The sequence below is a fragment of the Cyprinus carpio genome, chromosome B12 (genome assembly GCF_018340385.1).
Source record: "Cyprinus carpio isolate SPL01 chromosome B12, ASM1834038v1, whole genome shotgun sequence".
In the NCBI taxonomy this organism is placed as follows: domain Eukaryota; kingdom Metazoa; phylum Chordata; class Actinopteri; order Cypriniformes; family Cyprinidae; genus Cyprinus; species Cyprinus carpio.
The window spans coordinates 20097527-20119142 of NC_056608.1; the positions used below are offsets into that span (position 1 = coordinate 20097527).

The following is a 21616-nucleotide window of genomic DNA, read 5'->3' on the forward strand; positions in this document are numbered from 1 at the left end:
TTAAAAATATATGATGTTATTAAAGTTCTGAGTTTGTATTGTCTTAAAAACTAAAACTAAAAATTCATTTTTTCTTTTCTTTTTTTTTTTTTTTTTTTTTTTCTGAAAATGTTTTAATTTCAGTTTTCCCAGTTAAGTTTTTCAGTCAACAGATTTATTTATTTATTTTTTTCTCAGTTTTGTTGTTGCTTTTAATAATTTTAAAATTGTATAGGTGCCAATCGGTGTCAATGTGCAAGTTAATGTGCAAATCGGTGTCATTTAAAAATATATAATGTTATTATAATTCTGGGATTTAAAATGTTTGAAAACTTAAAACAAAAATTAATTTCCATTTCAGATTCTTTTTTTTTTTTTTTTAATTATTAATTTTTTATTTTTTGGTTTCAGTTTTTCCAATTAAGTTAGTTTTTCAGTCAACAGATTTTTTTATCTTGTAATATTTTTTGAGCTGTGGTTGTTGTTGTTGTTTTTAATTTATTTTAAAACATTTTATATCTGCCAAAATAACGTATAAAATTTGTGTCATTTAAAAATATTATGTACAAATATAATTTAAATAAATATATAAAAATATAAAATATATACACTTTTTTTTTTCAGTTAGCAGATTTTTTAGAATGTATCACTTTTCATTTACGATAACAATGTAAGCTCCTTAAAAGATAAAAAAATAATAAAAATAATCCACATGTTGTATGAGCTTTTTTAAAATTATTCTGGAGTTATTTGATAGCTTTATGTGAGGAAAATAATAAAATTCAAGTTGTTTTTCATTAAAAATCTTGCTTGACAGTCATGGAGCAGCTTGGATAATCTGCTTTAAATAAGTCCTTTTGTGCTCTAAAAGACACAAGGGTGAGTAAATAATGACAAAAGCTTCATTTTTGGGTGAACCGTTCCTTTAAGACAGCGTTTTGCCACTTTGCCTAATTCATCATAGTTTGAGTGTTAAACAGAGGAAATATATTGTCCGTCTCATCACCCCTGAATTCTCTCCTTTCAAAGCCTTTATTATGACCAGATCGTCTGTTCTCATGCATTAGCATGATTGAGTATGATAGATGGCACTGAATGGGTTCGATTTAGTCTGAAACTCCATAAGCACCGAGTGCTTCCTTCATCTGGACAGCATGATGGACAGACTCCTGTGCAGAGGGCAGATCTGGCTTTGATGACCTTCAGCCTGGTCTTGACCTTGAAACCCTGCGATCGAGCCACATGGGGGCAAATCTGGGGCCTCTGGAGCGAAAGGCCTTTTGTGACTGTGAAGAATGAATGTCTGCACCAGTGGACGGAGGAGGAGAGAAGATAAAACAGCAGGTCCGTTTTGACCCCGGTGGAACGGTGCCCTGGGGAAGGCCGTGTTTCTGTGGTACAGCTCGTGGATGACCTCTGGGTGATCAGGGATGATGTTGTTATAAAGAAGAAGAATATTATTGTGGGATTTATGAAGTTGTTGGGGGTGGGGTGGTGGTGTGGTGGTAGGGTTTGATAGGAGGTGGGCTGTGTGTGTGTGTGAGTGAAAGGAGATGTTTGTGCATGTGTGAAGGGTCAAGGGGTGTTTGTCCAGATTGTTTGCAAGCATATAAATATGTTTATGCATTGGTGTGTGCATGTACAGTGGGTAAAAGAAGTATTGAACACGTCACCATTTTTCTCAGTAACTGTATTTCTAAAGGTGCTGTTGACATTACATTTTCACCAGATGTCAGTAACAACCCAAGTGATCCATGCGTACAAAGAAAACGAAACAAATAATTTGAGAAATTAAGTTCTGTGTAATAAAGTAGAATGACACAGGGTAAAAGTATTGAGCACATGAAGAAAGGGAGGTGCAAAAAGGCATGGAAAGTCAAGACACCAGCTGAAATCTATCAGTAATTAGAAAGTAATCCTGCCCCTTGTCAGTGGAAATTAATATTAGCTTCTTCAGTCTCAACTGATGGCTTCTAAAAAAGTGTCTCATTACCGATGTGTCACACAAGAAACATTTCATGATGGTTAAAAGCAAAAAGCTTTCTGAAGACCTTCGCAACCTTATTGTTGCAAAACATACTGATGGCATTGGTTAGAGAAGGATTTCTATACTTCTGAATGTTCCAGTGAGCACTGTAGGGGCCATAATCCAGATGTGGAAAGAACATTATTTTTCCATAAACCGGCCATGACCAGGTGCTCCTCGCAAGATTTCTGACAAAGCAGTGAAAAGAATTATCAGAAGAGCTGTCTAAGAGCCAAGGACCACTTTTCGAGAGCTTTAGAAAGATCTGGAACTAGTAGGTACAAGTAATGCACTCAACTGGCGTGGCCTGTATACACTCTCACCATGCAAGACTCCATTGCTGAAGAAAAAGCATGTTACTGCAAAATACTGGGAGAATATAGTCTGGTCAGATGAGACCAAAATTAAACTCTTTGGATGCCATAATACACACTGTTTGGAGGTCAACTGGCACTCCACATCACATAGTCTGTTTGGATGTGAACTGGATTTGAATATTTGGTTGAATTGGGAAGGATGAATGGAAAAATGTACCGAGACATACTTGATAAAAATCTGCTGCCATCTACCAGGATGATGAAGATAAAACACGGGGTGGACATTTCAGCAAGACAATGATCCTGAACACAGCCGAGGAAACTCTCAGTTGGTTTCAGAGAAAGAAAATAAAGCTGCTAGAATGGCCCAGCCAATCACCTGACTTGAAATCAATAGAAAATTTATGGAAAGAACTGCAGATCAGCGTTCATAGCAGAGGCCCACAGAGCCTTCAAGATCTGAAGACTGTTTATGAGCAATGCATTCTCCATACAGGAGGCGTCTTGAAGCTCTCATTACCAGCAAAGGCTTTTGTACAAAGTATTAAATACATTTCGGAAAGTGTTTTCTATACTTTTCCCCTGGGTCCATTCCATTTTATTACACACTTTATTAACTTAATTTCTGAACTTATTTGTTTTGTTTTCTTTTTATGTAAGGATTACTTGTGTTGTCACCGACATCTGGTGAAAATTCCATGTCAATAGCACCTTTAGAAATATATTTACTGAGAAAAATGGTGACGTGTTCAATATTTATTTTACCCGCTGTATATGTTTGGTTTTTTGAGTCCAAAATTTAGTCTAAATTTGCTTTTTGGCAAGTAAATGAAGTAATTTGACAATTCAAATCAAAGACATGTAAACTGGCTACTGAAGAAAACATCTGGTTTGACTTGGAACTAATTTGGTAAATAATATTTGAAGACAAAGTGTATGACAGTTCTTTTAAATGGTAATATTTCACTGCTGTTTTTACTGTATTTCCATTCAAATGTGAAATAACAAATATATAAATGTATATGTTATAAATGTCTTTACTGTCACTTTTGATCCTTGATGTAATGATAAAACTATTCATTTCTTTCTTAAAAGAAAAAAAAAACTTATTTCAAATTAATGCTAGTGTATCATGGTTTCCACACAAATAAAATAAAATAAAATAAAAATAAAACAATAATAGTAATATAAACAAACACACAAACAAACATTCAACATTGATAATAATTAGTTTCTAAAGCACCAAATCTGCATATCAGAATACTTTCTAGGGAAATAGAATCATTACATTTTAAAATGTAATCAAACAGGAAACAGCTAAATTCTAATTAAATTGTAATAATATTTCACAATATTTACATTTTTTACTGTATTTATGATCAAATTTGAAATAAAAATATTTTAAACGATTGTTGTCTTTACTGTCACTTTACATCAATTTGATGCATCCTTGCTGTATAAAAGTACTAATTTATTTAAAAAAAAAAAAAATCGAAATTGACAATAATATGAAAGATTATAGGAAACAAAAAAAAAAATCCACAATTTCTGAGGGAAATAGAATACTAACATTTTACAATGTAATCAAATATGAAATATAACAATATTTCAATTATAATAATATTTCAAAATACTACTGTTTTTACTGGAATATCAGTGTATGTTATACATGTTTTTACTGTCACTTGTGTTGAATTATAAAAGTATTAATTTCTTTCAAAAACTATATATATATTTGCCGTAAGTATATATATATACAATAAAAAAAAAAAATATGGTTGCAGAAGACTTTAAATTAAATTGATACTTTACACTTATTCTTTATGGCATTTTTAATCAAATAAATGCAGTTTTGATGAGAACAGATCCCTTTCAAATTATTATAAACTATATTATGATAGCAAAAATATTTGTTTGTTTGTTTGTATAATTACTCACTTACTCTAAAATGAAAATCTGGAATTTTTATGGCTAATACATTTTCTCAAGTATGGCAAAAAGTAAATTTCAGACCTTGTGCACATGTGTACGAGGGGTCAAACTGCTGAACATTTGCTGTCCTGATCGAAACCAGCTGTGTACTCATTAGCTGTTTCTTTTATTAATTAACAAAAAATATTAAAGTTACACATTTTCCGAGCCGATGATCCTTTTTGCAGGTGATAGCCAGCAGATGGTGGTTTCAGGCACAAAATAACCCCCTCCTTTGCCTTAAAAAGGCTCCATTTGCATTTCATGAGGCTTAATTGTGTCTCTTGTCCCGCGGTCCATGGTCCAGCGATGCTATGCCTGTCAGAGAGAGCTTCAGAGCCACTGAAGGAGGCCTGATAGATTAAGGTGGACCTTCTGTTTGCGTCCTTTCCCATTGTGTTCCAGAAATGAAGGAATATTATCTCCCTGAAGACTGGAGAATGGATAGCGGAGGCGTTAATGACATTGGGTGGGTAGAATTAAAGGGTTGAGACATGGGCGGGGGCCAGAGGAGACTGAGAGGGACACGATGGATAATGTCATTATTTTGTAGTCTCGTTCTTGACCCGGAGGACGTAAACAATTACGGTGGCAACAGAGGAGGGGTGTACGGGGCATAAACAAAGCTTGTGCTGTCTAAAGCTGGCGGGATGTGTTTACTATCCTGTTGTGTTCATGGATCAACTCCTAAAAAGTGTGTTTGTGTTCTGTTTTGAGTCAATGAGAACTTTTTGTGACTTGTTTTGCTATTAGATTTTCCACCTATTACAGTTACTGTATATGAACATCTGCATGTCATTTTTTTTTTGTTTATGCCAGAATCTTTTCTTTTATTACCTAATGCTTTTTATTAGTATTTTACAATCTCTCCAGGGCTTTTGGAAACCGGACGGGGTGCAGCAAATCATTTTGACAGGCTTAAGTTGCAGAGGTTTTCTGGTCACATACATTAATTACCATCATTTTGAGATAAGACACATGGTTAATATTAATTTGTCTGCCTTACAGAGATGTTCCCAAGACAGCCCAAAATCATCTGATTCCTTTAAATAGTCATTATGAGTATTTATATATATAGTTTATGGATAAATAAAGAAACATGCATATTGAGGGCTTTTTAAATGAAGAAGTGCTGTTAAAGTATCCAGTTTAGATATAAAATAAAATTTATTTATATAGTATTATAGTTATAGTAAATAAATAAATAAATATTTTTGAAAAAATTACATTGCAAAAATGCAATTGTATTTATAAATAAAATAATAAAATATTTTACATGTATTTATATTTACAGTAAGTAAATAAATATTGCAAAAATTGGATTGCAAAAATGCAATTGTTGTATTTATAAATACAATATTTTACATTCATGTATATTTATAGTAAATAAATAAATAAATATTGCAAAAATGCAATTGTATTTATAAATAAAATAATGAAATATTTTACATATATTTACAGTAAGTAAATAAATGTTGCAAAATTGCATTGCAAACACTGCAATATACAGTAACTAAAATATTTTACATGCATTTATGTAGCAAGTAAATAAATATTGCAAAAATGCAATTGTTGTATTTATATAAAAATATTTTAAATTCATGTATATTTATAGTAAATAATTAAATATGCTTAAAAATAGCAAAATAATGCTCATTGAATTTTTTTTTTAAATATTATATAGTTATGTTTGTATATTTTTAATGTAAATCTCAGTACACTTTTGTCTCCTGTGGAATCATTCTATTATAAAATGTGAGAAGGAAATTCACCTGTTCAGATTTTGTTCAGTGATTTTTACAGAGCATGTGAAAAATTCACCAAGCAAACAAAATCCAGCTAAATGAAGACTGATGATTCCACTGCTGAGGATGAGAACGGTGTAATTAGATTAAATGGACTGTGACACCTTGTGAAATGGTCTGTGACATTTTCTTTCTCGTCCCTTTTTTCCCTAATCTCTTTTGTTCTTAAACTCTTCTAGTCTTTAACTCTGTTTGTTAGAATTATTTGTGTTAAAAGTTATCGTACCAGGTTATCATGAATCTCACTAGAGGGCAGCAGGGTGCTTTGTACAATAATTGGATACAATTATAATCTCGGGGAAAATATCATGAATCTCTTTTTTTGTTCTAACAGTTATCTAACATGTGACATATTTAATCACATTTAATAACTTATCTAGTGATAAGTGTAGTGTCTTTGTACACTTTAGTGACCTGTAGCCGTCGGATAACTCTTCTGTATTCACTGTCTCAGAGTCCCAGTTAACAAAAATATGTTCTAAGAATGTTTATTATTTATTTATTTATTTATTTATTTATTTATTTTTAAAACCGCTTTTTCTTGGTAATGTGAGCATTAGATAACACTTGAAGGAAATGTTTAATCTGATCATTTTTCGAAAATTATGGGAACATAATTAGTTTGGAATGTTCTCTGGACCATCTAAACAAGTAGGAAGTAGCAACTTTTAAAAACATTACGCTAACATTCTGAAATTTAAATGTTTCAGAAAATCCTTCCATGAACGATGTATAAATCATGATTTTGTGCTAACGTTTTAATAACATTAGATAGGGCCTACCAGATAACTTTGAACGAGCATATTATTAACGTTACTGAAAAAAGGCCTGCATTTGTTCATAACTTTGAGAGAATCTTCCCCGAAGCTGTGGTTTTGTTGAATGTGACGCTAATAGGATGTTGATTTATAAATGAATGAATGAATGAATGAACGAAAAGCTAATGCTAAAAATGCATTTAGAAATCAATATCAAATATGACATCTATTAAAATGGTAATTTCTAACGCTGGATGGCAGTCTTTCTCATATTTTCACATATCAATTTGCACAATTTAAATTACACCACTAAGTGGCACTATTTTCTGACAATCTTTTTTAGATCAGCGGTCCTCTACTGGTGCTGAAGAAGAATTTACAATGTTAAAACAGCATGTAATGTGCAGAATTATTAATTACATATTCATATGCTGAATAGGATGATTTTGTAAAGAAAAGCCGATATATGTACGATATATATATATATATTATATATATATATATATATATATGTATGTATGTATATATATATATATATAATATATATATATATATATATATATATATACATATACATATATATATATACACATATACATACATATATATATATATATATATATATATATATATATATATATACACACACACACACACACAAACACACACACACACACACACAAACACACACCTGTGCAAACTTGCCACACTTGTGGATGTGATTGATTTTTCTCTTTAGAAGTTATTTTATTAGGGTATTTGCATTTTATTTTATGAATTGCTGTCAAAACCATTGACATTTTTAGATCACAATTCAGCAGATAAAACCACCGGTTTTGCTTTTTTTTATTATTATTATTATTATTTTCAGAAAGTAAAAAGAGAGACAATTTTCTGGCAAGCAGTATTTATTTTTAATAGCTTTTAATAAACACACAAACACAAGCTTTCATAAAAGAGGCGAGTCAGAGGCAAAGAGTTGGGTTCTCGTGAATGAACAGTCTTCATCAGAGCTCACACTCCTTCAGACACGGCTTACAGTACAGCTGTTTTCAGAAGGAGCACCACGACATTCAATTAAATTCAAATATTACACTGTCTACAACTGTTTAGCCAGATCAAATGAATACAACATGATTTGGTTGTTATTTCAGGTTTTAGCCTTACATTGTCAAGTGATGACTGCATTCTTAAGTATTATAATGTAGGGAAATGAGCACATTTTCCAGTGCTGGTCCCTTGTCAGAACAGACCACATATTGGTTATATATATATATATTAATATTTTAAGGGGATTATCAATTGCTACATACAGAAATCCCTTTACACACAAGAAAGAAAAAGTATCATAGACTGTTTTACTGCAGGTAAAATAAATTATTCTGCTGTGCATAAAAGTTATTTGTTCAGTCACAGAAGGGGATTTAGTTAGACATTCATCAGGCCATTACAACCATGAAAACAGGCAATGTGATCAGTTCATCATAACAAAACATCATTTATTGTTTTTGGTGTTGCAGGAGAAGCAATCTAATACATGGTCCTCAGAACAGGGCCTTTAATTGTAAGTAATACGTTTCTCTTTTAATACAATCACATGCTATTACAGTACATTGTGAATTACTGTGAGTTATGTGAGTAGAAACGGAGCATCTCAAAAACGGTAGACATCGCAGCATGTTATATTTCAAGTATTGAAAAATCTTTCCATGCATGCAGGTGTTATGATGTGTCCACCATCATGTTATCAGCGGTCAGTTCATAACCCATTTTTACACCACAAAACTGCCACTTGGATGCTTTTAAATATGTTTTTCTGGATATATTGTGTATATAGAGGATTTAAGGCTGTCATTTTGATACTTGGAAAAAAAATATACCTTTATTTAATCTTTATTTTATATTTATATGCTTGTCTGATTTGAATATGAAGGGTGTTCGCTTCAACTGTTTAATTATGTAATGCCCCGATTATATTATCAGCTAACGAGTGACCAAATCCATCAAACATTATACATATGAATTCAATCGTATTTGATATAATGATATAAGCAACATTTATTAAACTGAGTGAATGAATTACTGCCTTTCTCAAATCCTAATACTGCTCTTAAAAGTAACTTAAAAGTCTGTTTTTACTATAATTCCTCCATCGCAATCTCCCAAATCTAAACTAATAACCACATGTTACTCAGAACACATTTTGTTTGTTTTATTATAAAATGAACCTTTTTTTTTTTTCAGTGAGTACTGTATATACAGAATTGTGTTATAGGCACAAGCACAAAATATTCAATGGCGTTCTGATTTTGGCTTTCAGTCATGTTACATCCTTCTAAATAAAGTCTAAATGGCTATTAGTTAAAGGAATGGTAAATACATAGCACCATTTTTTTGTTGGAAAAAAAAGAAAAGCTATTTTAAAAAAAAAGCTTTCAAAACTGCCGATCTAATGATAGTGTTTAAGTTACTTCATCTCTAAATTCTCAATGCAGCTTCATTGAAAACGCTTCCTTTCCTTGTCCCTATAATTTAATACATGCACTTTGGTTAAAATACATCGAAAACCTTTTTATAAGTATTTTTGGCCTTATACGGAAAGAAAAATTGACACAAACACACACATTTCTGCGACAAACACACACTCTAGGCACTTAATTAGCTAAAAGAAAAGCTCTCAGAGGTTCTTTGTCAACAGAGCAAACATAAAATACTATGTACATGTATGTAAAAAGTGTTATAAATAGGTTTTAAACCAAAGATACTATATACACATCTTCAAATGATGACAGTATTGAATAGGTCTTTTCGGGGTGGCAGCGGGGTTGATTTTGACTGACCCCCTGGGTGAAGATACTGCGTGATTTCACTTCTCTGTGGGTGCAGTGCGATACTTTGGCTTCAAAGCTGTATTTCCAGGTGCCGGCCACTAGAGAGAGGTGCCACCTCACTCTCGTTTTCTCAAGATGACGTAGATTAAGCCGCTTATGAACGCCAGAGGGAAGGCTACCCAGGCCAGGATGTAGGAAAAGCCGTAGGACTCTGACTCATGGACCCATTCCGAGTTCATTACAGTATAAATGATAGCTCCACTCATAACGAAAAGACCTGGGGGAAGAGGAAGACAAGAAAAATTTACTGTCTAGAAATGAAAAATTAATTGATGTTACCTTATATAAATGTTTGTTATAATTCTGTCAGAAATTAATTATAATGTCTGTCTGTCTGTCTGTCTGTCTATCTATCTATCCTTGCATGATTTCCACCACACTTTAATTTTTTTCTGTTTTATATGACTTTTAAAAGTTTGAAGTCAATGAGTTTTTGATTGTTTTGTTTTTGAAATTTCTTATGCTCACCAAGGCTTCATATATTAAGTAACATTTACCTAAGAAATGCTGTTCTTGGCCTAGTCTTGAGTATAAGGTATGCATGAGAGGGAGCAAAAATATGCCCTGGCACTTTCTTTTATGTCAGGCACACCACAGACCACCCCCAGAGTGCCAGTCTTGACATTTCATCTTATGGCAGCAGCTGTGTATCCGGTGCCAACTCAGTGGGCACCTGTAACTGTCTGGCTTTGTGCTGTTTCCACCCTCGGCTCTCCTCTGACATTTAGCTTTCAATTAATGTCTATCCTCTCTGATGCGAGTCGCAGATATGAACTCTAAAAGCCCTCAGTACGTACTGAAAGATCAAGCATTCGTAGCGCCCACAGAACTATTCATTATCCAGGCACAGTAATGATCTCTAATAATACTCCATCTTCATTACAACCCAAAGACCCGAGAATTTAATTAAACATTTCTAATGAGAGCTATCATTTTTACATTAGCTCCGGTTACAATACAGTAAATGACTGTAAAACTCCATATCTGATCTCTTACATGTATTGTTTTTCAGAAATGAAGAGAAATGCTTACTCGTTTTGGCTATGTATAACTTGTGATTTAATCTTAAGAAATCGTAACCAAATTATCTGCAGAAAGTGAGCGCATTAAAGGGTTCTCCTGCGCTGTCTGTGGTTTAATGAGAGTTGACAGGACTCATTAGACTAACAAGACTAAGGCCAAAGGTCTTTCATGTCGCTGAATGAAAGCAAATACACCTCCATAGGAAGAGAGGAGATCAGTAGATGTCCCATAGATAATCTTTTATTAATAAATGGTAATTGATCTCAGATCACCTGAGCCAGCTAGCTTAAATGCATATGCGGTTTATCGCTCTCCTTCATTTCAACAGCGAACACTTTGGGTCCATTAACATTGCATGAGCATGTCAGCGTGTTATGTCAATCTTATTAGCATCTGCAAACAATCAAACTGATCCATTGATGTTCACATGATACTCACTAGCAAAGATCTGGAACACTCCAGTGAGGAAGAAGCGTCCGCCCTTCTGGAGAGTAAAGAGCTGGCAGAAGAACAGGAAGAGAGACAGGAAGCTGAAGATGATTGACAGGATCATGAGAGCTTGGACTGCCTGGATCCAAACTGAAAAACAGAAAGCATTTCAAAACATTACTGCATTTCCTTACTCCTGAAACCACTTAGGGCAGTTTAAGCTTTGCAGAAATAAAAACCTCTTGGGACGGAGACTTTTCATTTTAAATGATCACAAACGGACATCAAGCAGGTCATTATTTCTTTTCTCATCTGCTATTCTCGATCAATCACAACAGATGCACTGGTTGAACTTTTACATTGACGTACAACTGGAGATGTGCACTTAGATATATCTATGTATTATTCATAATGACAGAGGTGAGTCTGCAAAAAAACAAATCACCAAACATTGCTTCATAACGAACTCTTGTTGTTGCATTTAAAGTTTGATGGCCGTTTCATGGATATAAAGAGCACTGGAGAATCCTGGAACTCTTAATGCATCGTGCAATTGCATAATGAGGTTTCTGTTCCTAAAAGCTCTTAGCAGGTTACCAGCACCTGATATTGATCCTCTCTTGACAAACCAGGACCATAACATGGCAACTTACAAGAAGATCCATTAACTCTATATTACCTGCATGTGATGGCTTTAAAAGCCCCCCGTGTGTAATTTTTATCCAACATTAGAGACATTCCAGCCTCTTCCATGTGTTGACAGGAAAGTAAAGGCTTGCATTAGGACTTTCACTCACTTTGCACATACACTGCTGATCACAATACTTTTAATCATCTTAGGTCTCTTGTTCTCACCATGCTGTACTTAATTAAATATATACTAAAAACAATAACATTTTTAGATATATCTTTTTTTAGAACATTTCTATTTTAGTAACAATAGAAAACGGAAAGCTTTTTTTTTTTTTAAGAAAAAAATAAAAAGTATGTTTGTGTATATTTAATTGGTCCTTGCTGAATAAAAGTCATTTCTTTCCAAAAAAAAAAAAAAAAAAAAAAAAAACTTGAGGGTTAGTGTAAACTGTTTCGCAAGACAAAAGCTTTGAACAATATGTTCTTCCATCAATTGAAAGTCAATAGCGTGCTGTGAGACTGGTTTGAGGGAGCTTGGGATTGATGAGGAATGTCATGGCAGATGTTTTAGTTTAATGTTTAGCGTGTATTCTGGCTTTGGAATGTCCCATTATGTTCAAATTGTTCAGTGTTTCTGTTTTACCACTGTTATCCTCAATAGAGTTTTAAAGGGATACTTCACCTAAAATGCAAATTTTGTCATCAGTTACTCTCTCATTTTGTTTAAAACCTGTATGACTTCTGTCTGCTACTGAACACTAACATATTATGAGCAATATTTGAACTGTTTTTGCCCATACTAGGAAAGTCAATGGGGTCCAAACTTCCACTGAATGTCAATGGGAAAAGTCAATGGGGTCCAACTCGTTATACATTCTTAAAAATAAAGGTTCATCTATAGTTCCATGAAGAACCTTTAAAATACATGGAACCTTTCTATTGCACAAAAGGTTCTTAATAATGGGAAAAGTTTCTTTAGATTAATAAAATGCTCTTCATTTTAAGAAACACCAAGTTCTTTTAAGAACTGTTTGCTAAAAGGTTCTTTTGGGAACCCAAAATGGTTCTCCAATGACAAACCCCCCTTTTGGAACCTTTATTTTTAAGAGAGTATGGACACGAAAGCAGACATTTTTCCACATAAGTTTCTTGTTTGTTTCCACATAAGAAAGTCATAAAGAAATGAGGACAATGAATACAGGCCCATTCACGCCAAGAACAATAACTATAAAGATATAACTATAACAATAACTATATTAGTGTCCACACAAATAAACCTCTGTTATGCTGTCTGCCCCTTTAAATGCTTATAAATTCTGATTCTGATTATGCTTTTATCGTTCATCCGCTGGAAAAAAAAATAGTACTTGTGAAATGTGAAAGAGATAGTTCACCAAATTCTGTCATTATTCAACTTTAAGGAGGCATTTTGCTGTTCTTCTAAATCATACAGTAAAATGTGTCAGGGAGAAGCGTGAACATGAACATGTAGCTCTCTTTCTATCTCAGTATCTACCTTTCATGCCCAAGTAGTAATAAGTGGAATGCATGGGTTATCCAGCATGTCTATTTCTTATCCAAGGGTCATTCCTGTAGAATCAGGTTTCCACCTCTCTCTCTCTCTCTCTCTCTCTCTCTCTCTCTCCTCTCATGTTCAGCTGTGTCTGCCGCTCCCGTTATAGCCACTAGAACTGTCAAACTCTAAAAGCAGATCGGCCTACTACAGATTTAAAAAAAATAATAAATCAGAGCCACTACTCCAGCTTTCAGCAAAAACTAGATCCTCTACTAAAGCCATAACAATATTACATTGATTGCTTCCAAGAAACATTGAATAAAATAGAAACATTTGATCAGGTCCTGGAAAATCTGAAATCATAAACAAATCAACTACTTTGCACTTTTGTGGGGAAGAATTGGCAAGACGAATGATCCAAAGTTTAGGCAATGATGTCATTAACAGCAAAATCGTAAAGCTCATGGATAACCCTAAAAGGACAAGAAAAGCCCATAAACGGTTTGTGCTTGTAACAATCTCAGAATGGAAACAACTATGGAACTGGCATTGGTTTTTCTCCTAACATCTCAAAGGAGACCATGTGAGGAGACTATTCTAGTATGCATCCAAAAATACTAGGTTCTTCTGCTATCTGTGTTTTGCAACCACACAATACAAACGATACAATACATCTCTCTCAACATTGAAGTAAAAATAGAAGCACATCCCCTCGTACAGTCTATTTATTCACTGTGACTAAGTTTATCTACTCTTACAGAGTAGTTTCCTGATATAAGGTATGGCTGTAGTCATTTTGAGCTTGACAACACCCTATGTATTTCTGTCTGCAGTCATGCAACTAAGGAAGGGATTTGTATTTCAGGAGAGAAGGTTTCGTTTTGGAAAGCGGGGGCCTTGTGTTTGCATTTAGAGGGGTACGTATGGTCCTGGGTGTGAAGAATGTGGCTTAACAGATGATAAATATGCACAGCGAAACATAACACAGGGGTGCGAGTTCGTGCGCTGATACTAGACTGTCATAACCCCAGTTTGGTCCATGAAATGGTTCTCTATAACAGGATGATGAATAGGATTTCATGCATGTTTTAGCTGCCAGTGTTGAGTAGCTTCGCCATGCCAGCTGTTCCGTATCACTCCCAATGTAAAATACACCATTCAGGTGATCTTAGGATGGCTTCGGACTCGGTTTGATTGCTTGTTTCCAACACAGGTTTGATTTAAACCTCTTGATTTGTTGCTGTCAATTTAATTTGTTCTTACAGTAGTGTGCATGAAGATTCATATTTTAACTGCTGTTGTTTGGGTGCCGGTTAAACACCATCTATAACATTCTAATTAAAGACCAATCTGATCATCACATGCACCAATGAAAAGACTTTCTTCACAACCTAAATGGTCCTTAAAAATCAACTTAAGTTGTAACCGAAAGTGGTAACAGCGTTTTTCCAGCAGCGTAGCAGCGACACGCGAGCGAGCGCAGGAGAGCGGGACAGAAAAACCTTGTGTGCTGTCCCCCACACCACGCCCTAAACAAACACGGCACATTATAGGTGCTACGCCAACTGACTGAGAGCTATGAAATAACACAGCAAAGCATTCTGGTCCTGCCTCATTATCAAAGTGCACAGAGAGGCGTTTCCAGCTCTGAACTATGACATCATCTTACCCTCCAAAAACAGCCAATAGTGTACAAGTGATCTGACTGAGAATGCATATTACTTAAAAATACACTTTTTTTATTATATGCATTAAAGAAGACCAACTTCAATAATAAATGTTTCTCTTTCAAACTGCCTTCATTCTTGTGTTAACAAACCTGTCGCTGGCATTTTGATTTGTGGGTGTGACTCAAATCATATTTTGGCCTATGGCAAACTGATGCTACGCCATTACAGCCAGATCAGTCTAAATCTAATCTGCTTTGAATGCTCTGCCTCTTCCACACCCGATATGCTCCGGCAACCAGACTATTTATACAGAGCTGATGTTGAAGAGGGGTCTGTTTTGGGTTGAAACAGCACTCTTGAATTCTCACCCCTAGATGGCAGTACAGAGGTGTGAGGCAGAGTGGGCACGCCCACCCCAAAGTGTGGTAAACAGGCAAAGGAGCTTTGACAGTTATGCCAGGATCAAGCCCTCAATGAATAATGCGCTGTGTAACATACAGAGGGTGGCTCTTTAACTCTTTACAGTGATGCAGACATTTTCCTATCTTGAAATAAATATTATCACACCATTTTCTTTCTTTCTTTTTTCTTTTTTGGTTTCATCACACATTCCCTCTTAAACAAATCTAAAAATGTAGCAGGATCTTACCTCCAGTGTCAGCAGGGTCACAGCTGGTCACTCCATTCAGTGTGGTGCAGTTTGTCCAGAGGTCTGAACTGCTGTTGGGGTTACCAACCCATGCCTGTTAGATTCAAGAATACTCATTAGTCTCCTTCAGCTGGTTTTAGTGCCTGATTGAGGTTTGAGTTTATAAATGACTCCAAATTTATTGAACTGTCAACTTAATATCAGAGAAACTGTAGATAGACAGACAGACAGTCAGATAGAGAGAGAGAGAGAGAGAGAGAGAGAGAGAGAGAGAGAGAGAGAGAGAATCTCTTATAATCTTTATTAATTAATAAAGCTTCAGAATACTCACACTGACTATTGTTGACACGAAGAGCAGAACCAGTGCTGCCACATGCAAGACGACGATTCCCAGTAAGAGGAGCAGCATGATGTTTCCTTAAGGTTCTGTGCAAACACCAAAACACATTTTTTTTTTAAATATATAAAACACATCAATGACCAATTATTAGTTATAATATAGCCCTTTAATATTATTTTTGCTATTGGATTTAGGTTATTAATAATTATTAAAAATAAATATTTAAATATTAATATTTTTGTGTCATTGGAGTTTAATATAATATAATATAATATAATATAATATAATATAATATTCAAGCTTTTTTAGTTTAAAAAAAAGTCAAAAGCTGATTGCCACATGGTACATGTCTTTTAATATAAATTAGTCTTTGATTTATTAAAACTTTATTGATTTTCCAATAATTGCAGTACAGAACGCAGTTAGTTGACATCATGTACACCATTTTCAACCATCAGTTTGGCGCAAGAGAATGTCACAACGAAGAAGACAAGTGCAAAACCAGCGTAACACATATTCTATAATAATAAGGCAACGACATGTCTCTCTATAAAGTTAGCCTAGATATCATTGTATGGATGAATCAAAGCATGAAAGTGGCTTCTCTTATCCTGAAGGCAAGTTTTACTCTCCTCTCTGATCCGCTCTGGATTTTTAATACTCAAAAACAGGCAAAGTACGTTTGTAATGCAATATAAATCCAACTTACTGCGAGCAAAGCGAAAGTAAGTCCACAAAAATGTATGAAAACGCCGAAATAGAGCCGCGCCACTCGTGTCAAAAGTACTGCGTATTTCCAAAGTCCAGATGCCTGCGACTAGATTAATTTGCTGTATGGAGCAGCAGCTTTAAAGAGTCTCATTATGGAAGTCCTACGCCCTTTTTCTGCGTGGCTACGTCAGGCGCGCCCCTCTTGACAGCAACAGATCCACAGCACACACTGTGCGTAAGAGCGCAGGAAAACCACAGGGTACTTAGTCATACAAACTCAACCAGAGCTATGTTTGGTTCTCATGGATACCAGCGTGGTTGAGAGAGAGAGAGAGAATACAATTGTGCTAGTAGGTTTGTAAGCTATGTGTAAAGCAGTGGCTGGATCATGTTGGTTAATCATAATGGTAAAATAAATAAAAAATAAAATAACAATTTGTTTAATTTAAATGGAAAAAAAAAAACGTTTTTGAGTCAAATTTATCCATAAAGACAGAGGAGTCATACTTTCTTGCATAACTATAACACTTTAAACTGGAATAATGTCTTTATCCTTATTACAGTTACACTGCAAACACATGATCATAACCAAATTAGTTTGACTTTGAACTCTGGATTGTTTCTAAGGCAATAGAGCAGGCAGTAAAGGAATATTGCTATCCAATGGCAGTATTGCTTATAATGTTTTCATTTGTGGCTGTTCACATAAACAAGCACAAATTGTTTGTGGGCTTTTTTTCTTGGTTCATTTGGAAATTGCGCCATGTTCATTTTCTTTGGTGGTTGCTATGGGAACGAGCCATACAAACTTGTTAAATGGTTACTCTCAGTTCTCTCTGATACCGTCTGTGTGAAAATGAGTATGGTCATTAGCTGGCCTTTGGGAGGCCTCCAGGAATTTGCAGAATTCCTCTACAAGAGATTCCTCTCCCTTCCTCTCTCCCTCTCATCAGTCATCAAATGGGAAGTCAATAAAAAAAGAGGGAGGGCTGAAAGGGTGTTGAGTGTTCCTCCTGATATGAGAGATAGTTCATAGAGTGTTCAGATAATCAGAGAATAACAATGAACAACAGTGAATAATTTAAAATCTTCATTTATTTATTTATTATTAATTGATTATTTTGGATCAAATATAATTTAACTAATATATAATATATAGTTTTTGCTTCCACTGCTTTGTTTTTGATGACATGATCTGTGGCTTCTACTTCACAGTCTTATCAGGGGTCAATTGTGTTGTCTGAGGCTCTTTGTGATGTTGATTACATTCGTACGCTGTCACTACCTCTGCTGGTTTACATACTATTTAACTAGACTTTACATGCTATTGTAATAGTCAACATGCAGTGGAAAACATTTAGTGTCCTTGAAGGGTTTATATATTTTATATAGCTACTTAGTAAATCTAAAGAGATAAAATGCATGGATTTGAAGTGATGGATTTGAGGTTTATTATCCAATAAGTTCAGGTCATGGAATATGAGGATGGGAACTGATCTGATCCAAATGCTACATCGTTGCATATCTGTGAGAGTCCACACTTTTTTGTGTGTGTGTCACAATGGCTTGTTGTTCTTGCTTATCACCCATTGACTCAAGCAAGGAGCAACAATCCCTGTGGTACTATGTAATGTTCTGGTGTTCCAGTAACACAAACTAGAGATAACATGGGGAATGCAAGCTTGACATGTGTGTAAATGAGGCCTTGTGTCCTCCATTATCTTTGATTTTCAGAGAGGACAGCTGTGATTGTAACTGTACTGTTCAACACTTTCAAGGCATTTATTAATCTGGTCATTGTGGCGGAGTCCTTCGCACTGCATCTATAAAAAATGTATGCACTTTCTGTAAATTAATAAATAAATTCTTTACTGAAATTTACTGCAAGCTGCAACAATATTAGATATGGACTGCCTAACTTCCCCAGATTTGTTATTTATATATATGGCATTCCTTAACGTTCTTAATCAGTTAAAGTTTTATTTTATTTTATTTTATTTTATTTTATTTTATTTTATTTTATTTTATTTTACTTTACTTTACTTTACTTTATTTTTCTTTATTTTACTGCAGTGTGTTGTTTAACCATAAAACTAAATGCATAGAAATGGTTAAATGTTATTGAATTAGTAATTATACAAATAAGGATATTTTGATCAAATACCATTAGCCTGAGTATGACATCCCACTTATTTAATTTAATGGCCTCCTGCCCGACCTGAAGTATCTGCAATATCAGTGCAGACACACTTTGGAGATGTACTTCCATGATGTGAGCAATACTGCATTCATTAAAAATGCTGAGTTATACTGCTTGATTCATTAAAAATGCTGAGTTATTGAAAAGTTTCAGTCACTAAAATTATAGAATTTGCACTGATATATGCACTGATAAGTGCATCATGTAACATCCTTATAGAAGAGCGTTATCAGCTGTACTTCCATGATGTGAGCAATACTGCATTCATTAAAAATGCTGAGTTATACTGGTTTAATGTATGTAGGGTGAGTTGACAGTTTTTGTATGTTTTATTGAGTAGAGATTGGAAATATGGGATCCATGCCAATAGTGTTAAAGTGGTGAATTCACACACACACACACACACATACACACAGAAACCTGCACACCACCTGACCAGGCTCTAATGTTACACTCTACAGCCATCATGAGTGTGTGATTTACATTTGTGAATCACTGAGAGACAAGGCCAGACCTAAGTGCAGGGGTGTGTGTTTTAGGGTGGGTACGTGGGTTAAGTGTTTGTGTGCGCCCACATTTTAAAAGATTTATCCAGGATTTATCAGACTTGTTTGGGTTTGTAAAATGGTTTTGACTCCTTGACTCTAAATCCCTGGAAACAAAAGATGAACAACAGCATGTGTCCTTGATAAAAGTGCTTGATTCTCTGTATACACGCCTAATATACAAACTCAAGGACTTTTTCACTGATAGGAACACATTTATTATTGTTGTTTAGAGACAAGCTTCATGCCCTGGAACAGCTCATGCTGAAAAAGAAAGACCTTTTTACACATTGCAAAGGAAATAAAGAAAAAATAAACCATGAGAGGCCATGTGTTACAGTGATTTTACTCTGGTTAACAGGAGTTGTTACACTCTCAAAAAAGGTACAAAAGCTGTCACTGAGGTGGTACACTTTTGTACCTTTTAGGTGCTAATATATACACTTTAGGTACTGATATGTGCCTTCAAGGTACCAAAATGGACCATTAGGTTCAAAGGTGTACCACTCCAGTGAGAACCTTTTTTCTTTTTTCTTCAGAGTGTGTAGACAAGACATTTTAAAAGGATTACGGTGTGAGACCTGAGCCATAAAGACACTTTTGCCAATAAAAAATCTCTCAGAAGACCCTTGCAACCTTATATGTATGTCCTGCAACCCACATCACTCTAGCATCAGAACAGTCACTTTTTCTTCAGAAAAATACATAAAAACAATCAAAATAATCATATTGTTTTCTGCCAAGAAATATCATTTTTTGTTCTTTTTTAGTTAACTGGCTGTTTTTGGTTGGCAAGTAAAAATAAATGAATGGCACATTAATACAAAATTAAGTTGATGTTCGGTCTCAGGGTTGTCTTTCTTTTCCTTTTTATGAATAAACTCAAATTCTAATTGCACAGTTCTGTTTGCTATGAACTTTTATCAAAACAGCCAGTCTTTAGAGGCATCGTTTTGTTTAGTATTGTTTGTTTGGTGGGTTGTATTGGTTTGGATATTGTTCTGATTGTATTATCCTATACGTGATACTTGTGATAATTCATTTAATTTTAAGATCTGGTCAGAGACAAAGATGAAAATTGGGGACTCTCTAGATTTATGAGTGCTTTCCATGTCAGATAAAATTAAATAAAGCTATTTCTAATAATATTTATATAACAAATTCATCAAAACTATACTTTTATTAATAAAAATGAAAACTATATTTTAATTTAATCATGAAATTGGGAGGGAAAAGGCAATTTTGCTTTAGAGTTTTTACATTAATAAAAGTACCTTTAATGACCTTTTGCTTTAATGACATTTGTTTAGAAATTTTATTGATTTAACAAAAAAATAATAATAATAATAATTATTATTATTTCGTAATCCTTATAAATGCTAGAACCCTTCTTTTCCCAAGAATCCATGTGTTTTTCTCTCTTGCACCATTTAGAGACTTCAACCAAACACCCATTATAGACTTTACCAAAAACAAGCATTTCGTAAGAAGTCCACCCACAGCACATTCCTAACCTGCAGGGAAAACAAAACTGTTAATGACAGGGTTACCACAGAACGCCTATCTGTTGTGATGCCTTCAGAGGGATAAAATAGCAGGAAACTCCTCTGGGTTATCAGCTTCACACCCTGAGCAAATTTTGTTATAGAATGAGTCATTAGAAGTTCTGCCAGAAAAAAATCATCTTATTCCACTACGAAGAACTTTTTGTGGAAAGATGTAAAGATTCTATGCATGTTAAAGGTTCTTTGTGAAACCATCAATGCCAATAAAGAACCTTATAAAGAAGGCAGTTAAAAAAAAACAGACTGTCTGTGGGAATAAAAACGACCGACCCTTTTTATGACTCGAGGGGTGAGTGTAAATAAAGATCTTTCAAGGACTACACAGATGTTTGGTTACTATTATACTCATTCAGACCTGTCATCATGTTTTCATTATGAGCGCTGAGCTCACACATACAGCACCTTACGGTGTATAATATGACACACACACACCCAATGCAAGCTTATAGACTTATATTCATGTATTTGTCATCTCAATCGCACTTCCCCTAGTTCCCATTCTGATGTTGTGTGTCACACTTCCTGCGGTTTCTCTGGAAACGAAGCCATAAATAAAAACCAGCGGATAGTATAAAAGCAGAGACTGGA

At 34.5% G+C, this 21616-nt stretch overlaps 1 protein-coding gene across 1 annotated transcript; it reads right to left on the reverse strand.

Moving 5' to 3' along the window:
* Positions 1–8330: 8330 nt before the first annotated feature.
* pmp22b (peripheral myelin protein 22b) lies at positions 8331–16889 on the reverse strand. The gene is made up of 5 exons (XM_042735925.1): positions 16717–16889; positions 15999–16093; positions 15668–15761; positions 11209–11349; positions 8331–9964 (listed from the first exon to the last, which is right to left on the reverse strand). Exons 2-5 carry the CDS (start codon positions 16074–16076, stop codon positions 9804–9806), a joined length of 474 nt encoding a protein of 157 aa, XP_042591859.1. The 5' UTR covers positions 16077–16093; positions 16717–16889; the 3' UTR covers positions 8331–9803.
* Positions 16890–21616: the final 4727 nt, after the last annotated feature.

Coding starts and splice junctions, on each gene's coding strand:
- pmp22b (XM_042735925.1), bottom strand. CDS start 16,076: ATGCTGCTCCTCTTACTGGGAATCGTCGTCTTGCATGTGGCAGCACTG. Junction 15,762..15,998: donor TCGTGTCAACAATAGTCAGT/GTGAGTATTCTG, acceptor TGAATCTAACAG/GCATGGGTTGGTAACCCCAA. Junction 9,965..11,208: donor AGTGTTCCAGATCTTTGCTA/GTGAGTATCATG, acceptor CTCTTCCCCCAG/GTCTTTTCGTTATGAGTGGA.